Source organism: Crinia signifera, chromosome 4 (assembly GCF_055691185.1).
Source record: "Crinia signifera chromosome 4, ASM5569118v1, whole genome shotgun sequence".
Classification (NCBI taxonomy): Eukaryota; Metazoa; Chordata; class Amphibia; order Anura; family Myobatrachidae; genus Crinia; species Crinia signifera.
In genome coordinates this window covers 217,120,973-217,144,088 of record NC_139220.1, presented here as the reverse complement: position 1 = coordinate 217,144,088, position 23,116 = coordinate 217,120,973, and the positions used below count along the sequence as shown (strand labels likewise).

General features: G+C 41.1%; 1 protein-coding gene across 1 annotated transcript in view; it reads left to right on the top strand.

Annotated features, from left to right (window-relative positions):
- ENTREP2 (endosomal transmembrane epsin interactor 2) overlaps positions 1–23,116 on the top strand; it is a 703,761-nt gene that overhangs the window by 503,571 nt on the left and 177,074 nt on the right. The window contains exon 4 of the mRNA XM_083183776.1: positions 5,023–5,154. Coding sequence (XP_083039902.1) covers positions 5,023–5,154 — 132 coding nt within the window. The remainder of the gene's footprint in view (positions 1–5,022; positions 5,155–23,116) is intronic.

Sequence of the window (23,116 nt, the reverse complement as noted above, 5' to 3'; positions counted from 1 at the left end):
CGCCTCCGGTTAGCAAAACACTTGAATCCCTCGCCACAGAGGTGAGGAGCAGTGTTAGCCTTTTATTATATAGCACAGGTTCTCAAACTCGATCATCAGGACCCCACACCGTGCATGTTTTGCAGGTCTCCTCACAGAATCACAGGTGAAAAAATTAGCTTTAAATGTGTCAATGAGTAATTAATGCACCTGTGAGGTGACCTGAAAACCGTGAACTTTCTGGGAAATCACCAGATGTCAGCTGGCCGCCTACTTCCCCCCGAGCAGACACGCATCTGTAAGGTTGCTCTGAGGCAACCTTACATATACGTGAGCCTTCGCCACCATTTGAATGATGAGGGCGGATCCCACCAGGCTGCGAATGAATGTTATTGTGTAACATCTATTTGCATACCCTGCATGCGAATTTGCCCTGCAAATTGTCTATGTATTGTCTATGTATGTTTAAGCTTTAGTACGTATATGTAGAAGGTACTGTATGTGTATATGGAGAGGTTCCATGGCTCAGATGTACATTCAACATATAAGCTTCAAATGCCAAAATCTATCATTTAAAATATGACCTCACACAGAGTTGCTCCAGCTTGAGCTTGAGATCACCATTCGCACATGCACGGTAGCACAGCTGAAGGGGCAAAAGCATACTTACCAACTATTTCTGTCTCCTTCCTGGGAGATGCCCAGAGAGGAGACTGTCAGCTGCATTTTGGTGGGGGCAGGGACTGATTTTGATGTCATGATGGTGGAATGCGTCATTTGAGCTCCTCCCCGAATAGCCTCGAATTGCAGTATTTGAGCTGCTCAGCGGGGAAGATGTGGGGGATCCAGGCACAAATGTGTTAGGCGGGGAGTGGGAACCAATTTTCGGGAGCCTCCTGCCCATTTTGGGAGAGAAGGCAAGTATGGGCCAAGGAGGATGTAATTCGATCACATTACTTCTCAATGATTGCCGGCATTGGCCTCTGTCCTGACAACTCACCAGTGATACATCTGGGAGGATAAAGATTCCTTATTGCAGCTAATTGTGGCGATAAGGAATCTTTATTTCCAGGTGCTGGCTGCAACTGATAATAGATCGAGCCCTAAACGTTTTATTTGAACAATTAGTACACTTCTTTACAATAACTTCTGCTCTATTTTATTTCATAAAAATATTTGCCACTCACTACATAAACACTTTCATGTGCCCCACTCTGCGGCTACTATCACACACATTCCAGGACTCTTCAGCTCAAGGGGGTCTTGTGAGCAAAGACAGCAGTCAGCAGTGACTGGAGCAAATGACTCCCATTGCACACATAGCTACAAACACAACATCGCTTACATTCAGTCAACATTTCAAGAATAAACGCACAAAACCACTGCGGTTTGTTCTCAACAAATCAGTGCATGTGCTACCTACAAACTTCACACCTAGCGATTGTTAATAGATTACTAATTAATCCATTAATTACAGTACATTGAGAACGGTTGATGCATAGAATTTGCAAAGTGCCCTGAATATACATAACAATAATCACATACATCAAACATTTACAATGTAAAAATACTCCCCTGCGTGTATTTGTATTTACCGATATGTCATTTGGCATTCAGCACCCTAAGCAGCATTTCCGGCCTCACTGTGAACACTATCAGCTGCCTGGGATTTTGTTATAAGCTTGACCATCAGAACTTTTGTTGCTGCCACCAGAACTTCCACAGTCTGCATAGTGTTCTAGCTACTCTGCCTGTGTTGTTTATGTGTTTGCTATTCCTGAAATATGTGTTGCATATATTGCAGCACCCAAGGCACAGCCATGACACACCCACTACTCACCCTACATTGCAGAAATTGCATACCCATCACCAGTGGCGTATGTTCATCCCAGTTGCCCGGAGGCAAGATAAATATTGCTGCCCCCACCACCACCTTATATAAATATATTTATGCATGTGTATGTATGTATGCTATGTATATTATGTTTAAAATAAAGAGAGTCTGACATCTATGGTCCTACTAGGAGGGAGAGTCAGCCACAGAAGCGATATTATCAAATTTCAACTAACTGATTAAAACTTGCAGAGGAGGAGAGGTGCCCCCTTGGGAGCAGGAGCCCGGTGGCAGAAGACTCCATTGCCTCCCAGAGTTACGCCCCTGCCCATCAAAGTGACACTCCTCCACCACTCCTTTTTATCTATGCGAAATTCGATCGCTATGGTGTTTGCAAATACTTACTGTATGTACGATCACAAAATCCAGAGTCTTGTGTACTGTATACATGCTCGGTGTGCTGATAGTCACTCATTGTGCAATCATTCACGTTTGCAACTAATGTTGAATGTGGCCCTTTGTCCTCTGTTACAGAGCACATGCAAGGTGAGAAATCACTAGGCCCACAGCACACATTGAATACCATTAACCCTGCTAGATTGAGGCAGTATTACTACCACATTAGCCGAGACATGTAGGCTCAGTGTACAATGCCTATCCTTGCATATAGTATGTGGATAATAGATCAACCATAAATAGGTCAGCAGTCAATAGTTCAGCCCCATGTGGTCAACATACATTATGTTAACATGGTGAAAAAGTTGACATGGTTGATAGTGCTTATAAGGCTGACCGGTACAAAAGGTTGACATTACAATGGTCCACAAACATATGACTGACAAAACTTATTTTGCATTTTTTCCAACTTGTTTTAACGTTGCCATAGAAGTAGACTTCAATAGGGCATACAGTAGTTACCCAAAGCATGCCGAACAAAGTGATCCATGCAGGGGGATGTGGAACACTATATGAGGTTCCATGCACATTGATGGAGAAACTGTCACAGAAACAAAAAAAACATAAATATGTAGTGTTGACCTTTTCCACGTGTCAACCTTTTGTACCTTGACCTTTTATGAACCTACAACCAGTATCTTTATTTTATCTTTTACCTTTACCAGTGTCTATCTTTACACCTGTAAACCAAATGACCCTTCATATCCAGACAACTATTTACATATCGACTATTTGGGGTCGACTTGTCGACCTAATTAGGGTTGACTCATTGATCCATACCGCTACAGACAGGCACTACTTGTGGGGGTGACATTTCCCTGGGCCTCACAGTTTTATGAATTTGGGTTTCCCAGGGCCTCTATGAACCTCTGAAAGGGTCTGCCTGCTGGGTGCAGTAATCAGGCTTTACTTTTAGAGGTAGAAAAACAATGGTAATCACTGGGTCCCATTAATTTTCTTTTTAATGCTAAGATCTCCTTTTACACCTTTCAGTGCTATCCTATGTTATTTATACTAATATACTGTATGTTGTTTTTAAATAGATTAAATACAATTATATGACAAAAATACATGCTAAGTATATAATGCCCTAAGCAGTATACAGTTATTTGTTTCAGACACAAGAAATAAAAACATGTTAAATTTTTCACTGTAATTTGAGTTTTTTCCACCTCGGAACAAAAAGTACTCCTTTAAGTGCAGAATAACATGGCGAGTGGGGAAGCTTTTTCCCTCCTGAAGAACATATTGATTTTTTCAGTGTACCATTTACTATTACATCAGTTGTTCTCTAGCTAAAGTGCCTTAGCATAGGAAAGAACACAGGTTTCATAGTGTGAATCTGTAGCCCATACAAAAATGTTTTAACACCTGCCACTATTTTTGCCATTCCCAGGAGGGGCTATAGACCTGACATTACAGATTTAGAAGCGACTGGATTATTGTTTGATTTTATACTATAATGCAATCCCAGACTCTTCCACCAACAGTTCATGAGCAGCTTCTAAATATATGATTGATTTAAAAAGAAAATGATAATTGTATTTAAATATTTTATTGATAAAATAAAGATAGGTATATAAATACTGTGGTATACAATTTTAGAAAAAGTATAATGTTTAGTAGTAGAATTTTACCCATCATTTTCAGTTTTTTAATGGAATGCAGATGCAAGTCTAAAGATTTTAATTGTAACAGTCACAATTAAAACAGTGGGTTATTTAGGTCTCATCCACGGTTCTAAGAATTAAATTGGTTCATATGTTTTGCAGTATGATTAGCATGGCATGCTTATAGTAAGAATTCTAACAGATACGTTTAACAGTTACATCAATTTTTTATTAGAAATTATTTTTGCTGAGAAAACTATTTTAATGATGTCACAAAAACATCAGTGCTGGATTACCCCAATGAGAGGTATTTACGGCAACAAAAAGGTATCTGCAATGCTCTTTTGTCACACATTTTCTTATACTCAATAACACTAACCTGATTTGGGTGGATACTGTGAGCACTGCTGGGAGATAGATCAGAATCATTCCTTGGTAAATGCAATTTATGTGTAGGATGGCACCAGCATGTACAGTACACCAAAATGCTAAAATATGCTGTTTTCTGGGATTGAAATATTCAAACTACTGTAGATAAATGGATTGAAATGGTGCATGTACTGGGGTTGTCAGCCTCCCCCCACCAACACCACACAAACCACTTCCCATCCCTTTCAGCAGACGGTGATCTGCTCTTCCAATAGAATACTGTATTTGTAGAGCACACTTTTTTCAGAAATACAAAAATACCCAAAGAAATAAGTGTTAAGTTTTATTGCTCACTATTACGCAATTTTTATATTAAAAAATCTAAATCATTTTTGGAAAAAGAGTAAAACTGAACAATATGAAGGGGCTGTCCCATAAGTGGCAGTAGGCAGGTAGGGCTGCTGTCTAATGTGCACATGCTTCACAGTGCTGGAACATCCACAAGACTGTTAATAAAGGTGCCTATCACTCTTACAGGGTGTTTCATCGCACCTTTAAAAATCCCAAATTTAGATCATTTAATTTCTGCTGTAAACCACCAATTTACTAGCTGTAATGGCCACCACTACTTTCCATGCATTACATTACCACCAAATACGAACTCTTGGGAGCATTGTTACTGTATAACAGCATTTGGACTCATTTGAAAGAACTGTATATACAGCATTATTTGTAAGTTCAATATAATAAAACCTTTGTCTCGTTCTCTCCTAGATAAATATCAACAGTGATGGAGTTTGTGTTTGTTGCGAAATGCAACATCAAACGTCTGGCTGCAGCAACCCAGGTGAAACACTGAAACTCAATCCATTACAGGAGTGCAGTGCTGTGAGACTGACCCTGAAGGTAAGCCAAGCACAAACTGTGACATGTCTGTGATTGCAAGCAGCAAGCCATATTGAGGGGTAAGATATCAGTAATGTAATACGAGGATCAGAAAAACATACACTCTAAATAATATTTTCATGAAAGCAATATAAAAAAGGTTCAATAAGGCAACCAGTTTCCTCAAAGGAAACAAATATTAAGCATTGCCCTACTACAATGAAACAATAGCATATATTTCGAGTTACTGCAACTGCCTAATTAACCATCAATCGGTAAAATAATACATAATAAATACCGCAAAGATCTGGGGCAGCGCATGATAAAACATACTAAATGACTGATTATGAAACATTGTCTGCAAATAATATAAAATATTTCAAATAGTATTTCTGAGTTGTGGCCAGTTTTGAGATCTACTTTGTCTCCCTTTCCAGCAATGCAGTGTGTTAATCACCTCCGCTGAAATCATCCACAGACTGTATCAATCTTTATAGTTCTCAGAACTGCTGTTTAGAGTAAATGGGACTTTGCAGAATGCTGTGCAACAGCTGTATCAAATTTGTTTTATTTATTAATGGGCAATGCCTGATGCTCCTGTCTTTAAACTGACAGTTAATATATCCTGTGTAATAGTAAGGACAAGTACACATCAAAGGGGAACTGACATGAATAGGTTTGCATTTTAGAACTGGTTTCATTTTATCCTTTTTTTTTATTAGTAACAGGATTGTTAAATATAGATGCCTTTTGTATAAATTTATGTTACGCACATATTTTACATTACTGTAATTCTGTTATATACGGTGGGGGATGTGTTTAAAAGCAAAATGTGGCCAAAATGTTTTGAGTTCTGACCACATTTCCCACATGTACTAAGCCCTGGAATACAATACATTCCAGAACCTTGAATGGCATTGCCTAATAGAACCCTATGGGGCTTTTTGTTGTAGTCTTCTGTGAGAGGGATACAATCAGATCCCTCTAAGTGTCCCACACAGCTCGTGCGTCATTCGGCGAATGCACAGGTGGACAAAAGTACTCCAGGGTCATAAGCCTGCAAGGCCTAACATTGCAAAGGTTATCTCTTTTCAGGAATGCTTATTAATGCCATTATATATCCAATAGGCAGGTGGGGAGTGTGACTGCGGCAGTACCGCTGTGAATCTGTAATGCAGGTGTCCTAGGGTGAGCTCTGGGAACAGGATGTACAGATGGAGCTGCTCCTGGCAGGGTAATCACCACCCTGCACCATGGAATAAGGTGCGTGTGTGTCGGAAATGCTCAAGCGCCTTACCCAGCAATGGACGCGGGAGCGTGCGAGGCGCTCACATGTCCACGATTGCTAGCGCACCAGCCTCCAGATACCGGCAACTGGCAAAATGCCAGCAATGATGGGGCTGGCCCCTTCTGTATCGTATCCAAATTGTGATGTGTACTACATCTCGTGTGTAGCATGCACCAATTTATTAAACATTTTATCTAGGCTCAGGACTCATAGAAGTTAACACATTCTCCAAAATTACATATAGGCTATAAACATAGTACCTGTATCATATTTCCCTACTTACTAAATACATGAGTAGACCATAAAAAAGACTAATTTTATGGAGAGCATTTTTTCTATGAAATAATCTGTACAGGACTCTCTTTAAATAGAGTATGTACAAATATAGTAAAAGTGTAATTTGTCCAAATGGTACATTACATTTAACATGTTTACATGTGAATTATTTATGACATATTTGGTTATTAAGTAATTTGTAGTCAAACCGTTCACACACTGAATAAATGGCCCTAATCTGGGAAATGCACAACTGTTCTCTGAAGATTGTACCCAAAATGATTAAAATTGCTCAGCCTATAATGGCCTTTGATCAGATACTGTAGTCTCCTTTAACAATGCAGATCAGGGGTTTTGTTTTTATCCAGTCCTCAAGTACCCTGAACATGTCATGTTGTGTGGATTTCTTTAATCATGCACAGGTGTGTTCATCTATTTTGCTGGGAGAGTAGTTATCTCACATGTTCTCACAGACAGAAATCCTCAAAATATGACCTGTTGGGGTTATTTGGGGGTTTTGGTATGGGGTCACTGGTGTAATGCAGCACCAACATTATTTATATACATTGACACAACAGTGATTGTGGTGCAGTCCATTCATAATGAGTTGCATACATGTGGTCAGGATCAAATCATATATTGACAGCATAAAAGACTGTATTCATATATTTTGTGTTGTAATAAACTTCAAATGTTTTTATAATTTTATTTGTTGCAGGAAGTGTGTATTCTACAAATACAAGGGGGGACGAATGAGTTATCCCTGTATTTTAAGAACCAACACCAGGCTCTTGGACTGGTCTTGGTTACAAATATGCAAGGGAAAAAAAATGGATTTATGAAACCAGCACCGGGCTCCACTAGTCAGGGAGGTAATGCAACAGCCAGCAGACACACTTGAATGAAATGGCCCTAATATTAACAACCCCCCCCCCCTCCAATTAGTCAGCCCTGGCCAGGGTTTCCGGGGGGAGTAGGGATCCACTCCTTAGGGACAAATTCCCCCACACAAAGATGGGGGTTCCCCTTTCCAAGCACCCATGGTCCTTGGTCGGTGCTCTTGAGTTGATATTTTCTGAGACTTTTATTGATACTAGATGTCGTAATGACATCAGGTCATATGATCTGAAATTAGAAATAAGAGCAGACTCATGTGCTTTGGTTATTTTACAATTCATTGTGTTTTGTTTTTTACAGATATACTCAGCTTATCCACAATAGTCCACGTGTCTATTTTCTAAAGCTGTAAGCATTTTATCTATAGCATGACTTTGTTGAAGGTTTGAGGTTCACAGAAGAGCAATTTCCTTGCTGCACTTCCATTTGTTGTTCCTCATACAGCTTTTGGCAATGAAATTACCAACTTTAGAATGCATAAAAACATTGGCTCACTAAATATGTCTTTTTAGCTAAAATAATAGAAATACACGGATTTACTGTGCATTGGATGTAGAACCCACCACACAGTCACCCAAGTAATAGACCTTCCTGTGACAGGCAAGTTTATGTGCAGTGTATTCTTAATTTTATTGGATGGTAATGCAGCAGGTACAGGATAACAGGATTCCCATTTTCAGCCAGGAGTTTTTGGGTTGTTGGCCTTTGTGGTGCCCCAGGTCTCAAATATTCTCTGATAATACAGTGAGAGTAGTGATTTATATTTCTTGTATAATGTGATATGGGGTCACTATGGGCTCCCTCACTTTGAAGACCTATGGAGCACATTTGTTTTAATGGATGAATGGGGAGAAAGATGCGGTGGAGATGCCCTCCAGGTTCTATTGCTCGCTGGCCACCTTCAAAATTTGAGCCAGCAGAGAGTGCTCCCCACTAACATTCCTATAGTACCTGAACTTTTCCTGTACGTACTGTAGAAATGTTGTTTTCTAGTGCTAAAAGATAGTTCTGATGACAGAACAAATATGGGTGACAGAGCACGGATCTATTTTATCAATCCAAATCTGCTGCTGTTTTTTGCAAGGGAATACTCTGCCCCTTGAATGTTAGTCACACACACCTTTCTGAGGAAGCCACCGACTTTAAAGTCGGAGAAACGCGTAAAAGGACTTGTGATCTCTATTGCCTGCCAGTCAAGCCGCGCAGCACTCACAATCCCGTGGACAAACCCCAAAGGGCTGCATCTTTGGATAATCACCAGCAGCCAGGCTGACGCGGAGTGACAACGGAGTATTGCAGTTACCAGTGTGGCTTGCGCTTGGAGCATAAGGATGCTTATTGAATACCATCATGACCCATTTTACCATGCATTCAATTACTGACTAGCTGTGAGAGAGCTAAGTATTAACAATCTTTATTTCTGCTGCTTGAGATATTTGCAATTAACCCTTAACAGCTGTGAGAGAGCTAACTAATTACTGCTTGAACTACTAATTGCGTTTGAACTATCTCATATATCTACATATTTACTAACTGAAATCCAGTTATAAATTGGATCCAGTAACAACTATTCCAAGAGCAAACTAACCATTTCAGCTTGCTATACTAACAAAAGACTTGGACATTGCCCCACATATTAACAGCTAATAGCTATCAGAATACTATTATACTGTATGCATGTTACTATGTTATAGATCTATGCTTTTAGATTTTATTTACACTGGCCGGTGGTTTGTGTAATTTTTAATTGTTGATTATGAAGTAAAAACTTTTTTATTTTTGATGACAGTAACTGGCCAGTATGGGGAAGGACAGGAGAAATGGCTGTTGAAGTCTTGTATACTGTTATTACTGTAACTCTATTAAATTAACAGCCACTTACGTTAATTAGGTAAAAATGGAAATCGTAATAAATATCACCAAGGGAGCACATGAAACAATTAAAGATGACAAAATAAGTTACAAATATATTTATTTACTAAATCATATAAAACATCACAATACACAATAATAAAAACTACCATTACACTATTGGCAATCTAATGGGGCCTACACGGGAGGCAATTGCAGTCCATTTTCTAAGCGATCTAACTAGATCGCTTAGAAAATGACCCTACATTGCTCCGTGTGCAGAGACCATAGCAATAGCAATGTGCAGCCAAATGCATCACTATTGCCAGGCAATTAAGATCCTGCATGCAGGATAAATCTAGTCAGATCACCAGTCAGGGACAGTGTTCTCACCGGAGAACACTCGCCCTGACAAATCACTCAGTACGCATTGGTGACACATCGCTGTGCAACGCTGTGTGCTGAGCGATCTTGCTGAGCGATCTAGCATCACTCAGATCGCTCATCACTGTCACCCCATGTGTAGGCCCCTTAAAGATAATATTAAAAAGCAAAAGGGAAATTTCCCATAAAAGTCCAGCTCAAATTATACCCAGTGTTTGAACTAATGATTATTGCGTAACTTATAAAGAGATTAATTATGCCAAATATCTGTTTTATCTGGATCCCTGCTAGTAGTCCCTTTAGCACAAGTGTGTTGCCACACACAAAGGGAAAAGCTAAGGCTGTTCTCTTATATCATGCACTGAACTATGCTCCACCCTTGCAATAAAGGGATGGGGAGGAGAGCGCTATCCGCTGATGGTCTGTGGTTAGAGCGCTTTGCTTGACCCCTCTGTCCCTGGTGGTAAGCCCTCAGCACCTTCACAGCTGTAGCTGAGGGGATAGAAAAAAATGAATGTCTCTTATGCCTATTCTTGGCGCCTATTATAACTGATCTGTTTAATGGAGTACTTACTGTACTTTAGCCTATTATTTGTAGCATTGTGCACCTATGTAGTACAGGATGTACAACAAGCAAACATATGTCTTTGGAAATAGTTTTTGTTATTATTTAGTATCAATTTATTTTTTAAGGCTCAAGATGACATTGCATGTTACAGAAAAAAAATGCACAGTTATATTTACAGCGTGTCTGCACAGTTTGAATTTCCTACAGCATATTGCTAGGCCAGCTTCCTCAGCTGGAACTCTGAAAACAAAATAGATTTATAACATCTCTTTACATCACCAATATTCCTCAAACTAAAATATCAACATTGTGTAATTTATTAAATCTTTAATACAGAATTCATTTATTGTGGGACGGGAAAAAAACCTTAAGATATATTTCAAACCCATGTCATAAAACTAATTAAAAAGTTTCTTTTGTTAGAGAAACAATAGTGTTTGGAGATTTTGCTGCCACAAAATCCGCTGGAGTTTTACATCAGCCATAAAAAAAAACAATCTGTAAGAAACACAGTTATTAAGGAAATAGAACATAAGACCGAAGTGCCCTCGTCTGTGTCACAGCCAATGTGCTGCTGGTGAAGAATGATTGTTATCTGTTCATTCTGGCTGTCCCAAATCTGTCTGCAGTTTTCAATATAGTCTATCATGGGACTTCTCTAAATAATACCCTGACCTCAGTACACATACTGTACTCACTACAAAAGCAGTACAAACTTCTATCTGGATAACAGAAAACCTACCTAAGTATATTCTTTTTAAGTTCTGAAAAATTATTACTGTGGATGACGTTTCTAATGTACAGTATTTGTCTGCAATGTTTAAAATAGGTGTAATGGTTGAATGGCTGTAACAAGGCTCAGCTAAAACCATGACATAAGATTTCCTTTGTTAAGGTTCCAATAAAATAAACTCACGTACATCATAGTTGGCGGTAAAGGTCACTGCTTTATTATTTGTGTAATAAATTAAACTACTGAGTGGCTGAGAGTACGGTATTGCTGACGATCAACTAAAGCCTAACATTACTTAATATACACCGGAGAGGAACTTCCAGCCAAAACATGACCCATAGGGCAAAATTTACTAACTATACGACTATGGCAGGTATTCAATGCAGCCGGCGAGGGGGTTAAACAGCGAGGATTGAAGAAAACCAGTGATCCTCGCTGTTTAACCCCCGCGCCGGCCGCTCGCTCTATTCAACGTACTGAGAGACCCGCGGCTAATGCAGAAAACTCGCTGTATTTATCCGCTAGTCTCGCTGCTTCTGGAGCCGCATACTCCAATTCCCCCTCGCTCAAAAATTGGAGAGAGGGGAAATTGGCGTATGAGGGGGGTGCGTTGAATACTGACAGGGTGAGTGGTGACAGCGAGCAGGAAGCCCTGCTCGCTGTCACCACTCGCCCACAGCATTGAATACCTGTCTATGTCTCAGTCCTATTCGTATTTTGTATACGATTGAATACGATTGTTATCAGTGGAGAATTAATTTACACATTCATATTTCAGAGCATAATTTACAAAGGTGTCATGTTTTTGAGATTCGTATTTTTCGATGTCGTATGGAGTCGGATTTTTTGTTAAAAGATTTTGTGAAATATGCCTGCAAATGAAGGAGTATTTTTTGGGAGTGTTTTTTTACTTGTACTAGAACACGGCTAGTATACTGTACGTTTGTATTTTGAAATACGACTTGATAGTAAATTTCGAAATTTACATTGGAGTAATGTAAAATTCAAATTGTATTCTTTCGATGGCATATTAATTCATATTTTTGTAAAAATAAGAATATGACAGGTGTTACAGTCGTAAAATACAAAATACTAACATTATTTTACATTCATAAATTACATAAATACTAATATGTGCCGGAATACGAATATGACTGAATATAAATACGCCAATTCATACCGTATTTTGCTTAGTAAATTTTCCCCATACTGTGTTAAACACACCTCACATTAACTGGCCAGACTGGTCTTTACTTAAGAGAAGGAAACCTTGCCTCACTTCAAAGGGAGGTGTCCCGCAATTACCTCTTATATCAACTTTAACCACAGTTCTAAATGAACCTCAAGCCACTGCCCATAAGACCATTAGCAACCAACTACATAAATAGGAGAGCTCTTCTAAAAATAAAAATTAAACCAACTACACTGAAATGGGCACCATCATCTCTGTACAGGCTGGCATTGTCATAATGAATCAAAGGGTGACAAATTGCTATGCCAACCCCTTGCACCACAAGCCTGGCAATTGTCAAATTCACCTGTGCCTGCAGCTTACTGATTACAGCAGATCCATGAGGATACTGTCAAATGAGAGTTCACTCAAAGACACTCTCCATACGAATGAATGAGGCCACAGTCAGTGGTGGGAACTGCCATGTTGTCATTTAAAAGGGGATGCACAATATTTGTGGGTCCACTTTTTGCAAGCAATATCAGCGTTGGGCTGATCAGTTAAATGTTAGTTGTCATTATTGCAGGGGGAACCCATACCTCCCAACTGTCCCAATTTTCACTTGACAGTCCAGTTTCTTTGGGACTGTCCCACGTCCCACTTGGGGTTCCTGTGATAGAGATAGCTATCCGCTGCCCCTTTATGTAAGATCAAAGCATTTTTTCCTTCTCTGGCACAATTATGCCACACAAAGTACCAACCTCAGGGTATAAAATGTCGGAAGGTACTGTATGGGACCCTATGCATTTTGTCCTCCTGATATAACATAAGCTGCCCTGGCTTTAAAAAGTAGCACTTTGACTAGCTATTCATTAATGGGATGTGTACAGTTAGTAAACTTGTGTAAAATCAGCCCACTATTAGGAGTCATTATGAAATATCCTATACAAGAGCTGTGGCATAAGTTGATTACTTAAAAGTGTTTAAGCCTGCATATCCAGGGAAGAGCCAGTAATACATTTTGAAATCATAGGATACATACACATATTGCATATGTAGGTATATATATAGTCCCGTGTTGAGACCGCACTCACACTAAATCTCGCAATGTGGGGTGCTAGACAAAGGGCACATGTTGTGCACATGAGCCCAATTATAGTCTAGAGCAGTGGTCGCCAACCTTATTTGAGGAGTGAGCTACTCGAGAAAAATGAAACCGCTTGAAGAGCTACTAAAAATGTTTTTAGAAAAATCTGCTAATTTCTCGTGTGGTCCCAACTTCCAACCGATCCGCTCTCCATCTCGCAGTGACTCCCAACTAACTTCCCACTTATCTCTGTGGGAGTGTCAGCTGTTCTGCTGTCTCCCACCAGTGGCTACCGGTGGTGTGCATCTTCGTGGGTCTCAGGAGCAGGCTCCAGTCTGCTATGGGACAATGACACTGGATCCCTCTGCAGCTGCCGGTGGCTTCCGGGTTCTCTCTTCCTGCCTTGTGGTGGCTCCCGGATTCAGGTCCTGATTTCAGGCACTTAATCCCAGCTGACAGCAGTACTGTAGCTAGGCGAGCTACCCAAACTATGACCGTGAGCTACTGGTAGCTCGCGAGCTACAGGTTGGAGACCACTGGTCTAGAGTGTATCCTCCACAACTTATGTGGTGTGGAATGTCAGGCACTCGCCTTTATAACAAATCCAATAAATCTTGTTATAAAATCCAAACAGGGGTTTTATTCCAATATTTTTGAATCAGTCTTGCAGGTTATTGTACAAAAAGCCATAGGTTATGCCCCAAGGTTTTGGTCCTTCAAAAATGGACCTTTATCAAGGAGCTTAATTTTTCAAAGTCAACAGCCATCAGCGATGCTTAGGAGAAAAACCCTGCGGTGAATGGAGCAGCACTTGGTGTATTACAAAGAGGCACTGTCTGGATAGTTGCTTATAGTCTTATACGTTCCGTGCTGTGCCCCTTCTACTCAATAGCACTGTAAGAGGTGCGTGAAAAAGATACATATCAACAGCTATTGATTATTTCAACAGCCATGAAAGCTTTTTTTTTGATCCCCTCAAAAGGTATATTGTTCTCAAATCTATGATACACAGGTCTTTTACTCATTCAAAGGGGCAATAGGCCCATCTTCAAGTCTCCACCAGAAGGAAACCGTTTTTAGATGGGCCTGTAATATTAACCTTTCCACGCATTTCAACTATTAGACAATCTTTATAAGTGCGAGGATAAAATCACTTTAAAATCAGGGGATGTGTTCATCAGTCAAGCACTGCGAGAATGAGTCATTCTTGGACTGGATTGTATTATTGGATTATTGGACAGAGCATACACGCCTGTCCATTAATCGCTCGTGCTGTGAATTCACAGCACAACAAACTGGTCTGAATCAGGTCCTTAGTTCTGTGATCGTTATCTCAGAATGGCATAATTATCCCAGGGCTTACAGCTGTTATTTTTAAATTCATATTTTCTTTTTTTTTGTTGTCAATTTGGCCAGATCACACTTTCCATTATAAGTATGGGAAATGCGATCTGGTTACTAAGCAAATTAAAATTAAAGGATTCTTCACAAAACTGCTTCAAAAGTATTTTAATACATTCAGGTTATACTAAAATAACGTGAAAAGGATAATTGGCTCGCCGGAGCTATTAATTTAACCTGATAAGCCAGTGCATGGTCGCGGCTCATTGGGGATTTTTTTTTGCATATGATGATATTATATCTTACAAGCAGTCACTATTGTAAGGCCATAATTAACTTATTGTGGTACAGTATCACTTCCGAATGACTTCTATTGCCAATGCGCCCCTGTACACATACGGGTTGAGATTTAATAGGATGAGAGGTTCAGAAAGTGAGAGATTTGGTGAGGAATCTCCAGTTTTTTTAAAGTGGCAATCATTTACACTGCTAAACCACTTGGATTTTGCAGTGTAAATGATTGCCGCTTTAAAAAAAACTGGAGATTTCTCACCAAATCTCTCACTTTCTGAATCTCTCATCCTATTAAATCTCACCCCTACAGTATAAAGTCCAAAGATGCTGCTCTAGTTAATATTGTGCACCAGGGCCAAATTCACATTACACCACACATATATAATGAATTAAAATAACCATTTATTTAAAAATGATATATTAACAACAACAGGTGGCCACCTCATAACAATTGTTATATATGTATAAGATTCAAATGCAAATAGGATTTTATACTATTAAACTTTATATTACTAAGCTATATGATTTTCCTTAATGGCATGAAAGCAATCAAATAAAAAATTAGTTTAAGTTGAAAATAGACCTTGAATAGCAGCAATAAAAGTTCCATATATACAAGGTGCTAATTGCATTCTACTTAAAGTGGGTTAATTATAGCATATGTCCCACATACTATTAGGCAGTGTTAAGTCGGTATTTCTTACGTGATGTCCCATATGTGTTTCCTGGTAAGTTAGGTGTGACTGTACACATTATCACACCAGATAACTGCAGTTTATTTACAGTATTTAATGACACAATAATTAAAAATTAAAAACAATATCTGTATTCTATTCATATTACCGCCTAATTTAGATTTTGGAATACATCTACAGTATACCCCCATATGGTGCTCAGTTTGTCCATTTGCCCCTCTATGCCAGGGTGCCCCTGTCTGTCCATCTTTCCCCCCATATGGTGCTACTGTATATCTGCCTACACCCCTTCTGTCCATCTATGCCCTTGCCCATCCGTCCGTCTTTCCATCTATGCCCCCATCTGTCTATATCCTCATATGGGGCTATGTCTGTCCATTTATGCCCTCGCCTGTCCGTCCGCCCATATATGCACCCATCTAACTGTCTATATTTCCATGTAGTGCTCTGTATCTTCTTCTGTCCATCTATGCCCGGTCCATCCCTCCATCAATACCCCACATATGTTTATTATCTGTCCATCTATGCAGCTCCTATGTGTCCATCTATGCCTCCTCTCTTGTGTTAGTCTATACCCCCCTTCTATCCATCCGTCCATACATATACACCCCCTCCCGTCTGTCTGCCTGTCTGTCTATGTCCCCATATGGTGTTCTGTGTGTCCATCTGTCAGCCTGTGCCATCATCCATTTGTGTCCCCCCTTCAATTTGTCTGTCTATGCCTCCACCCCAGTCCTATGCTGTAATCAAGTAGTGTCTCTCCTGCTCGCTCCTCCTCCCTTCTCTCTCAATGACACTGTCTCTCTCTTTTTCTCTCTCCCTCGCTAATTTGCTCCTATTTCTTAAGGCCCCCTTACACTAGTTCAACTTATCCTAGAGATAAGTTGTGCCTGATTGAATGTGAACTTCCCCAGCAGCTTTCCTGGAGTGCTACATGAGATTTGTCACTTGATGTGCCATTTTTTACATTCAATTTGGTTCAATAAATTGTATGAGATTTATCTTGCCAAATTGAATGTGTCCAGATGGGAGGTCCTAGGAGATGTCCAGAGTGCTAGGAGGGGGTGGCCAAAACTGTAAATAAAAACTGCTATGCTGTCACTAGGGATGGTAATCGGTGCAGAAATCATCTATGGCTGTGCGGCTATCTCGGGGAATCCCCTCTGTACAGGAGATAATCTCCCAAAGCACCCGACAGCGCACCCCCCCTTCCGCCAAAATACAAGTGAGCGGCTGAGTTGCTTCAGCATTCAGAAAATATATATATTTTGAAAGGCTTAATTACATCAAGTACTGCTGCGCTGTCACTAGAGTCACTAGGGATGGTAATCGGTACAGACATCATCGATGGTTACCATCGATGCCGATTCTGCACCCAGCGATTGAAAGTAGGGATGGCCATCGATTATCGATGTTCCCAAAACATCGACATCTAGGTCCCAACCATCGATGTTTTGGGAACATCGATAGTCGATGGCCATCCCTACTTTCAATCGCTGGGTGCAGAATCGGCATCGATGGTAACCATCGATGATGTCTGTACCGATTACCATCCCTAGTGACTCTAGTGACAGCGCAGCAGTACTTGATGTAATTAAGCCTTTTAAAATATATATATTTTCTGAATGCTGAAGCAACTCAGCCGCTCACTTGTATTTTGGCGGAAGGGGGGGGGGGGGGTGCGCTGTCGGGTGCTTTGGGAGATTATCGCCCATACGGAGGGGAATCCCTGAGATAGCCGCACAGCCTTATCATGGAGGTCTCGGGGGAACCTGCACTGGACGGAGGACAGGGAGGTTAGACGGCGGGAGAAGCGGAGGCAACGGCAGGTAATATAGGGGATGGGGGAGGCACTGTGTGGCGCATAATACGGGGGGGGGGACACGGACACAGGGGCGCAAAACCACGGCAGCTATAATGCGCGGGGGGGGGGGGTTGCTGACACTGTCACTGACTGTATGTAATGGCAGCGGCTCGGAGTGCTGTGTGGGCGGGGCGGACATGAACAGGTCACCAAGTCCCTCCCTGGGGAGGCGGACGATAAGTTTAATGTCCCCTGAAGTGTGCCTAATGGACCCGATGAGATAGATCCTATGTGCAGGAGGATCAATCTCATGGGTCCGACACGATGTGCACGGGAACGCGCATCGTGTCGCAGTGCAGGAGAATCCTGTAAGATTTGGTTTGATTGATTGCCTCAATCTGTCTAGATTGAGTGAAATCGAGTGAAATTGAACCAAATCGTACAAGTGTAAGGGGGCCTTTTTTCTCTCTTTTCCCCTGGCACCCTCTTTCTCTCTCACTCCCCCCTCTCTCTCCTGCTCCTAAGAGGCATTGTAGTGACAAAGGCTGAGGACCGTTTCAAGATTTTGCTATGGGCCCACAAAGTTCTAGTTGTATACATCTGATCAATGTGTGTCTATTTTCAGTCAGGGTCTTTAGAAAAAAGAATCATAACACTGTAATATTCTCACTGTAGGGGATTATTTAATAAAGCAGCATGATAGATTTAATTAAGAGTTTACTGGGATTTGCACTGTGGAGTGGGAGCCTAGCTTAATTCACACATTTTTCTGTCTAGCTATTTTTATAGTACATGCAGGGATTATGAGCAAAAAAGTAATTTTGGGAACATGTTGGATACATGCAGTATTACAGCACAGATATATCCCATATATGGGGGGTTATTCAGGTTGATTCGCAAGGCTGCGAATTCGCAGCCTTGCAAGTCCACCAAACCAGCCAGCTACCAATGTTAGCTACCCGCCCCCCACACCCGCGTCACTGCCTCATTACCATGAGAACGCCCAGCTTTCTCATGGGAACGCCCATGGAACGCTGGGCATTCCCATATGGTGATGGGGCAGGCCGGTGCCCCCCGCCCCTCTCTCCCCCCCCCACTCCGGCATGGGTGAGTGCACCCGGCGACCCGAAAGGTCGCCGTGGGTGCACGCACCATACGCCTGCACATGCGCAGATACCCGCCTGCACATGCGCAGACGAACAACATCGGTACTGAATGCGAATGCATGCAGTACCGAACGGATCTGAATTAGCCCCATAATGTGTATATATATATATATATATATATATATGTGTGTATATATATATATATATATATATATATATATATATATATATATACATATATATACATACTGTATATATACAGAGTTGCGATAAAAAAGTATGTGAACCCTTGGGAATTACCTGGATTTCTGCATAAATTGGTCATTAAATGTGATCTGATCTTCATCTAAGTCACAAAAATAGACAAACACAGTCTGATTAAACGAATACCACACATACAAATATATGTTCTCATGCTTTCATTGAACACACCATGTAAACATTCGCAGTGCAGGGAGGACCAAGTATGTGAATCCATTACATGACAAAATCATCCTGGTTTATAAGTGTAAATGATTGCTGCTTTAAAACTCTCTGATACTCATGCCCTATTACATTTGGGGAGGTTATTCTGGTTGATTCGTTTGGATGCGAGTTCACATCTTTGCGAGTCAACTTAAACCCGCCTTACGAATGGTGATATGCCGGCCCACCATTCCCAAGGCGCGTATGTTCACACTCGTGCGAATGGATGTTTTACATAAACATCCATTTGCAGCCTGCAAGGTAACACCCACATCACTCGATGGTCGGCAGCTATAGAATGATGTGGAATGTGCATGCATATTTAAGGTTGATCTGAGCAACCTTACATATTCGTGCACATTCAAAAGGAAGTGGGTGGGCAGCTGGCATCCGGTGATGTCAGCTGCCCGAACACCCGCACTCGCGTCATCTGCCCATTACCATGAGAATGCCCAGCTTTCTCATGGAAACGCCCATGAAACGCTAGGCGTTCCCATATGCTAATGGTCCAGCCCGACAACCCCCCCCCCCCACCACTCACAAAGATGAGTGCATGCATTCACCCAGCGCATGCACATGTGCAGAAATGTGCATGCGCAAACACGAAACATTGGCCGCATGTGAACGCACGCAGCCGGCTGAACGGACCTGAATAAGGTCCTTGGTCCAAGTTCCATTGTGCTACACCTGTGACTTTGGCCCTTATTCTAGTGGATTCGGTCGGATGTGTATTTTTGGACAGGAATCGAGTGTTCTTAGCCCCGCCTTCCGCACGGATCGCTCATAACGTCCGTATGCGGTAAGATGCCGACCGAACGGACCGCAGGTGGATTTTTCATGTGAACACCTCCTCCATCTGTGGGAACCTCCCCCATCATTCGATGGTCGCCGACCATCGAATGCTGGACCGAGTGGTCAGGCAGCACCGAGTGCTCCAGACCACTCAGGCAAATGCAGGGATTTGAGCAGGCAGCTGGCATCCAAATATGTCATATGTCTGCCCCCCACATGTCCGTCATGGCCGAATTACCATATGTACGCCCAGTGTTTTCATGGAAACGCCCATGGAACGTGTGGTGTACACATATGGTAATGAGCCCAAACAGCCCTTCCCTCTCCACCCCCTATTCGGATTGTACAGAATTCATGCCATTGTCGGACGTGCGCGGCGTTCGCACATGCGCAGATACGCCTCTGCACATGCGCAAACACCAACCATCGGCCGCATTCGGAGCCATCCGACTCAATCAGAATAAGGGCCTTTTTATGTGTCTAATGTGAATTCCTGTACATTTAGGCTCATCCAAACATTTCTGATACACTTTGGATGGCTTCTGGCATATGGCGTACTAAGGCTTGGTGTATAAGGACTCATCTGTATCTGCTAGTTGAAAATGCCAGATACTGTAGGTTAATACAAGTATAAACTTGTATAGGGTCATAAACAAGTAGGGGGAAACAAATATTTTTTTTTACTGCAAAACTTTAAATGTGCATGTTCTCCACTAACAGATGTGTGATATATTGACCTTTGTACTTCCATTGAATAAGTTTGTGTGAATAATGCTTTCTTGGCATTTGTCTGTATGGCTCAGCGAATAATAGCATGATCATGCTTAATGCTTTAACTTTAATGTACGTATTTCTAAGCAAGACACATCATTTCCAAGCCCTTGAATAATTTAACTTAATCAATGAAACTTTAAGTAATTAGTAAAGTGATGGGCACAACATCGTCTAATTGATTGAAATGAAGCTGGACAGAACAAGATCAGTTCATAAACAATCAATCACCTAGCACCGAGTACTTGGTGAAGCGATACTGTAAACCACTGGGGGCATGACTCACTCATTGGGGTGTTATTTTCCCTTCTGTTCTCACAGCACTCTTCTTGCATTTCAATTACAGCTCTTACTCGCCTACCATCTATACCTGCATCTCGTCTCACTCACCTCCCTATGGGCCTTATTCTAGTTCACCCTTTCTGACAAAATCCTTCTTAGATGGACAAAACCATGTGCACAGCAGAGAGAATTAGATTTGGGTGAGTTATTTTGTTTATGTGCAGGGAAATACTGACTGCTTTATTTGTACACTGCAATTTAGATCTCACTTTGAAGTAAAACCCGACCCAAATCTAATTCTCTCCGCACAAGTAACATCTAAGAAGGATTTTGTCAGAAAGAGTGAACTAAAATAAGGCCCTATGTCTCAGCTGTATTGTGTACTAAGAACTGTACTGTTAATTGTGCTCTGTTTTTGTTCTTCTGTCGCTGTTATGTCGAGTTATGTCTTGTTCTGTGTACCCTGTACTGTTCTACTGGCTGCCTAGAATCTGTGCTGGTAGCCAAATATGTACCCCGTGTCACCCCCCCGTAGTGTTCTATATCTGTACAGGTTTTACTTGCTACCGATCTGGCTGGTCCAAGTGGCACCGCTGAATGGCTGCCTGGGTGCTGTACTGCTCAGTAAATATATGTCCCCTATGTCCGTGTCACTCAATAGAGCATCTAGTATATATCTGTACGTGTCCTATATCTGTACTGTTTTACTTGTCTACCTATCTGGCTGGTGCAATCACCATGTGGCGCCACTGAATGGCTGCCTGGGTGCTGTACAGCTCAGTAAATATATGTTCCCAATGTCCGTGTCACTCAATAAAGCATCTAGTATATATCTGTACGTGTCCTATATCTGTACTGTTTTACTTGTCTACCTATCTGGCTGGTGCAATCACCAAGTGGCACCGCTGAATGGCTGCCTGGGTGCTGTAAAGCTCAGTAAATATATGTTGTCCATGTCCCTCATTACAATGCATCTAGTGCATATCTGTATGTGTGATGTATATCTGTACTGCCATTGTTGCTCGTTCTGATAACCCTTTGTATTACAGTACTGTATGTGCATTATTTTTAATGTCTGTAAAGCACCTTGAGTCCTGTTGGAAAAAGTGTGCTATATATATATATATATATATATATATATTCACGATACCCCCTGGGTTTTCAGTCCAAGGAGAAAAGCGGCACTCCACGGTCTTGTAGGTAAAAAGGTTTTAATCCATACAGTGAAAAAGATACGTTCAGTACATGTAAGTCGACGTTTCAAGACCACATAGGTCTTTTCTTCAAGACTTGTACTACAGTGCAGATAGTGCTGTGCTGGTCACCAGCACAGCACTATCTGCACTGTAGTACAAGTCTTGAAGAAAAGACCTATGTGGTCTTGAAACGTCGACTTACATGTACTGAACGTATCTTTTTCACTGTATGGATTAAAACCTTTTTACCTACAAGACCGTGGAGTGCCGCTTTTCTCCTTGGACTGAAAACCCAGAGGGTATCGTGAATATACTATTATTGATGAAGGCACCCCGGCAGTAAACCTTTTATCCTTGTGAGTGCCGGACAAACAGGACTGTATATATATATATATATATATATATATATATATATATATATATATATATATATATATATAAAACTTACTTATTTTGTAACACCTGTACAGATAGTGTAACTATTTCAGATGCCTACAAGTTAGAAGGTGTGTAGTGGATGTAAGCAAGAAGGTTAGTCCACATGTTGACTCCAAACCAGAGTAGGTTTTATTGAAGATAACAGGATACAGATTGTAGAATATACACAGCATTTAGTATAATAAGGTATCAATTATCTCCGGGGCTAAGTACTCTACAGCCCTGTGATGCTCTAACAACACTGTGACAGGCATGGGCAAATGCAGAACCTTTTTATAGAGCCAAGTAAACAGAAATGCAACTGCAGTCTAATTAGCCTGATTGCCAGGTCTGGTGACTCAGACATGTAGGTGAAATTTAATAGGATGAGAGATTTGGAAGTGAGAGATTTGGTAAGAAATGTCCAGGGTTTTTTAAAGCAGCAATCATTTATACTGCAAAACCAGTTTGATTTTGCAGTGTAAATGATTGCCGCTTTAAAAAAACTGGACATTTCTTACCAAATCTCTCACTTTCTGAATCACTCATCCTATTCGATTTCACC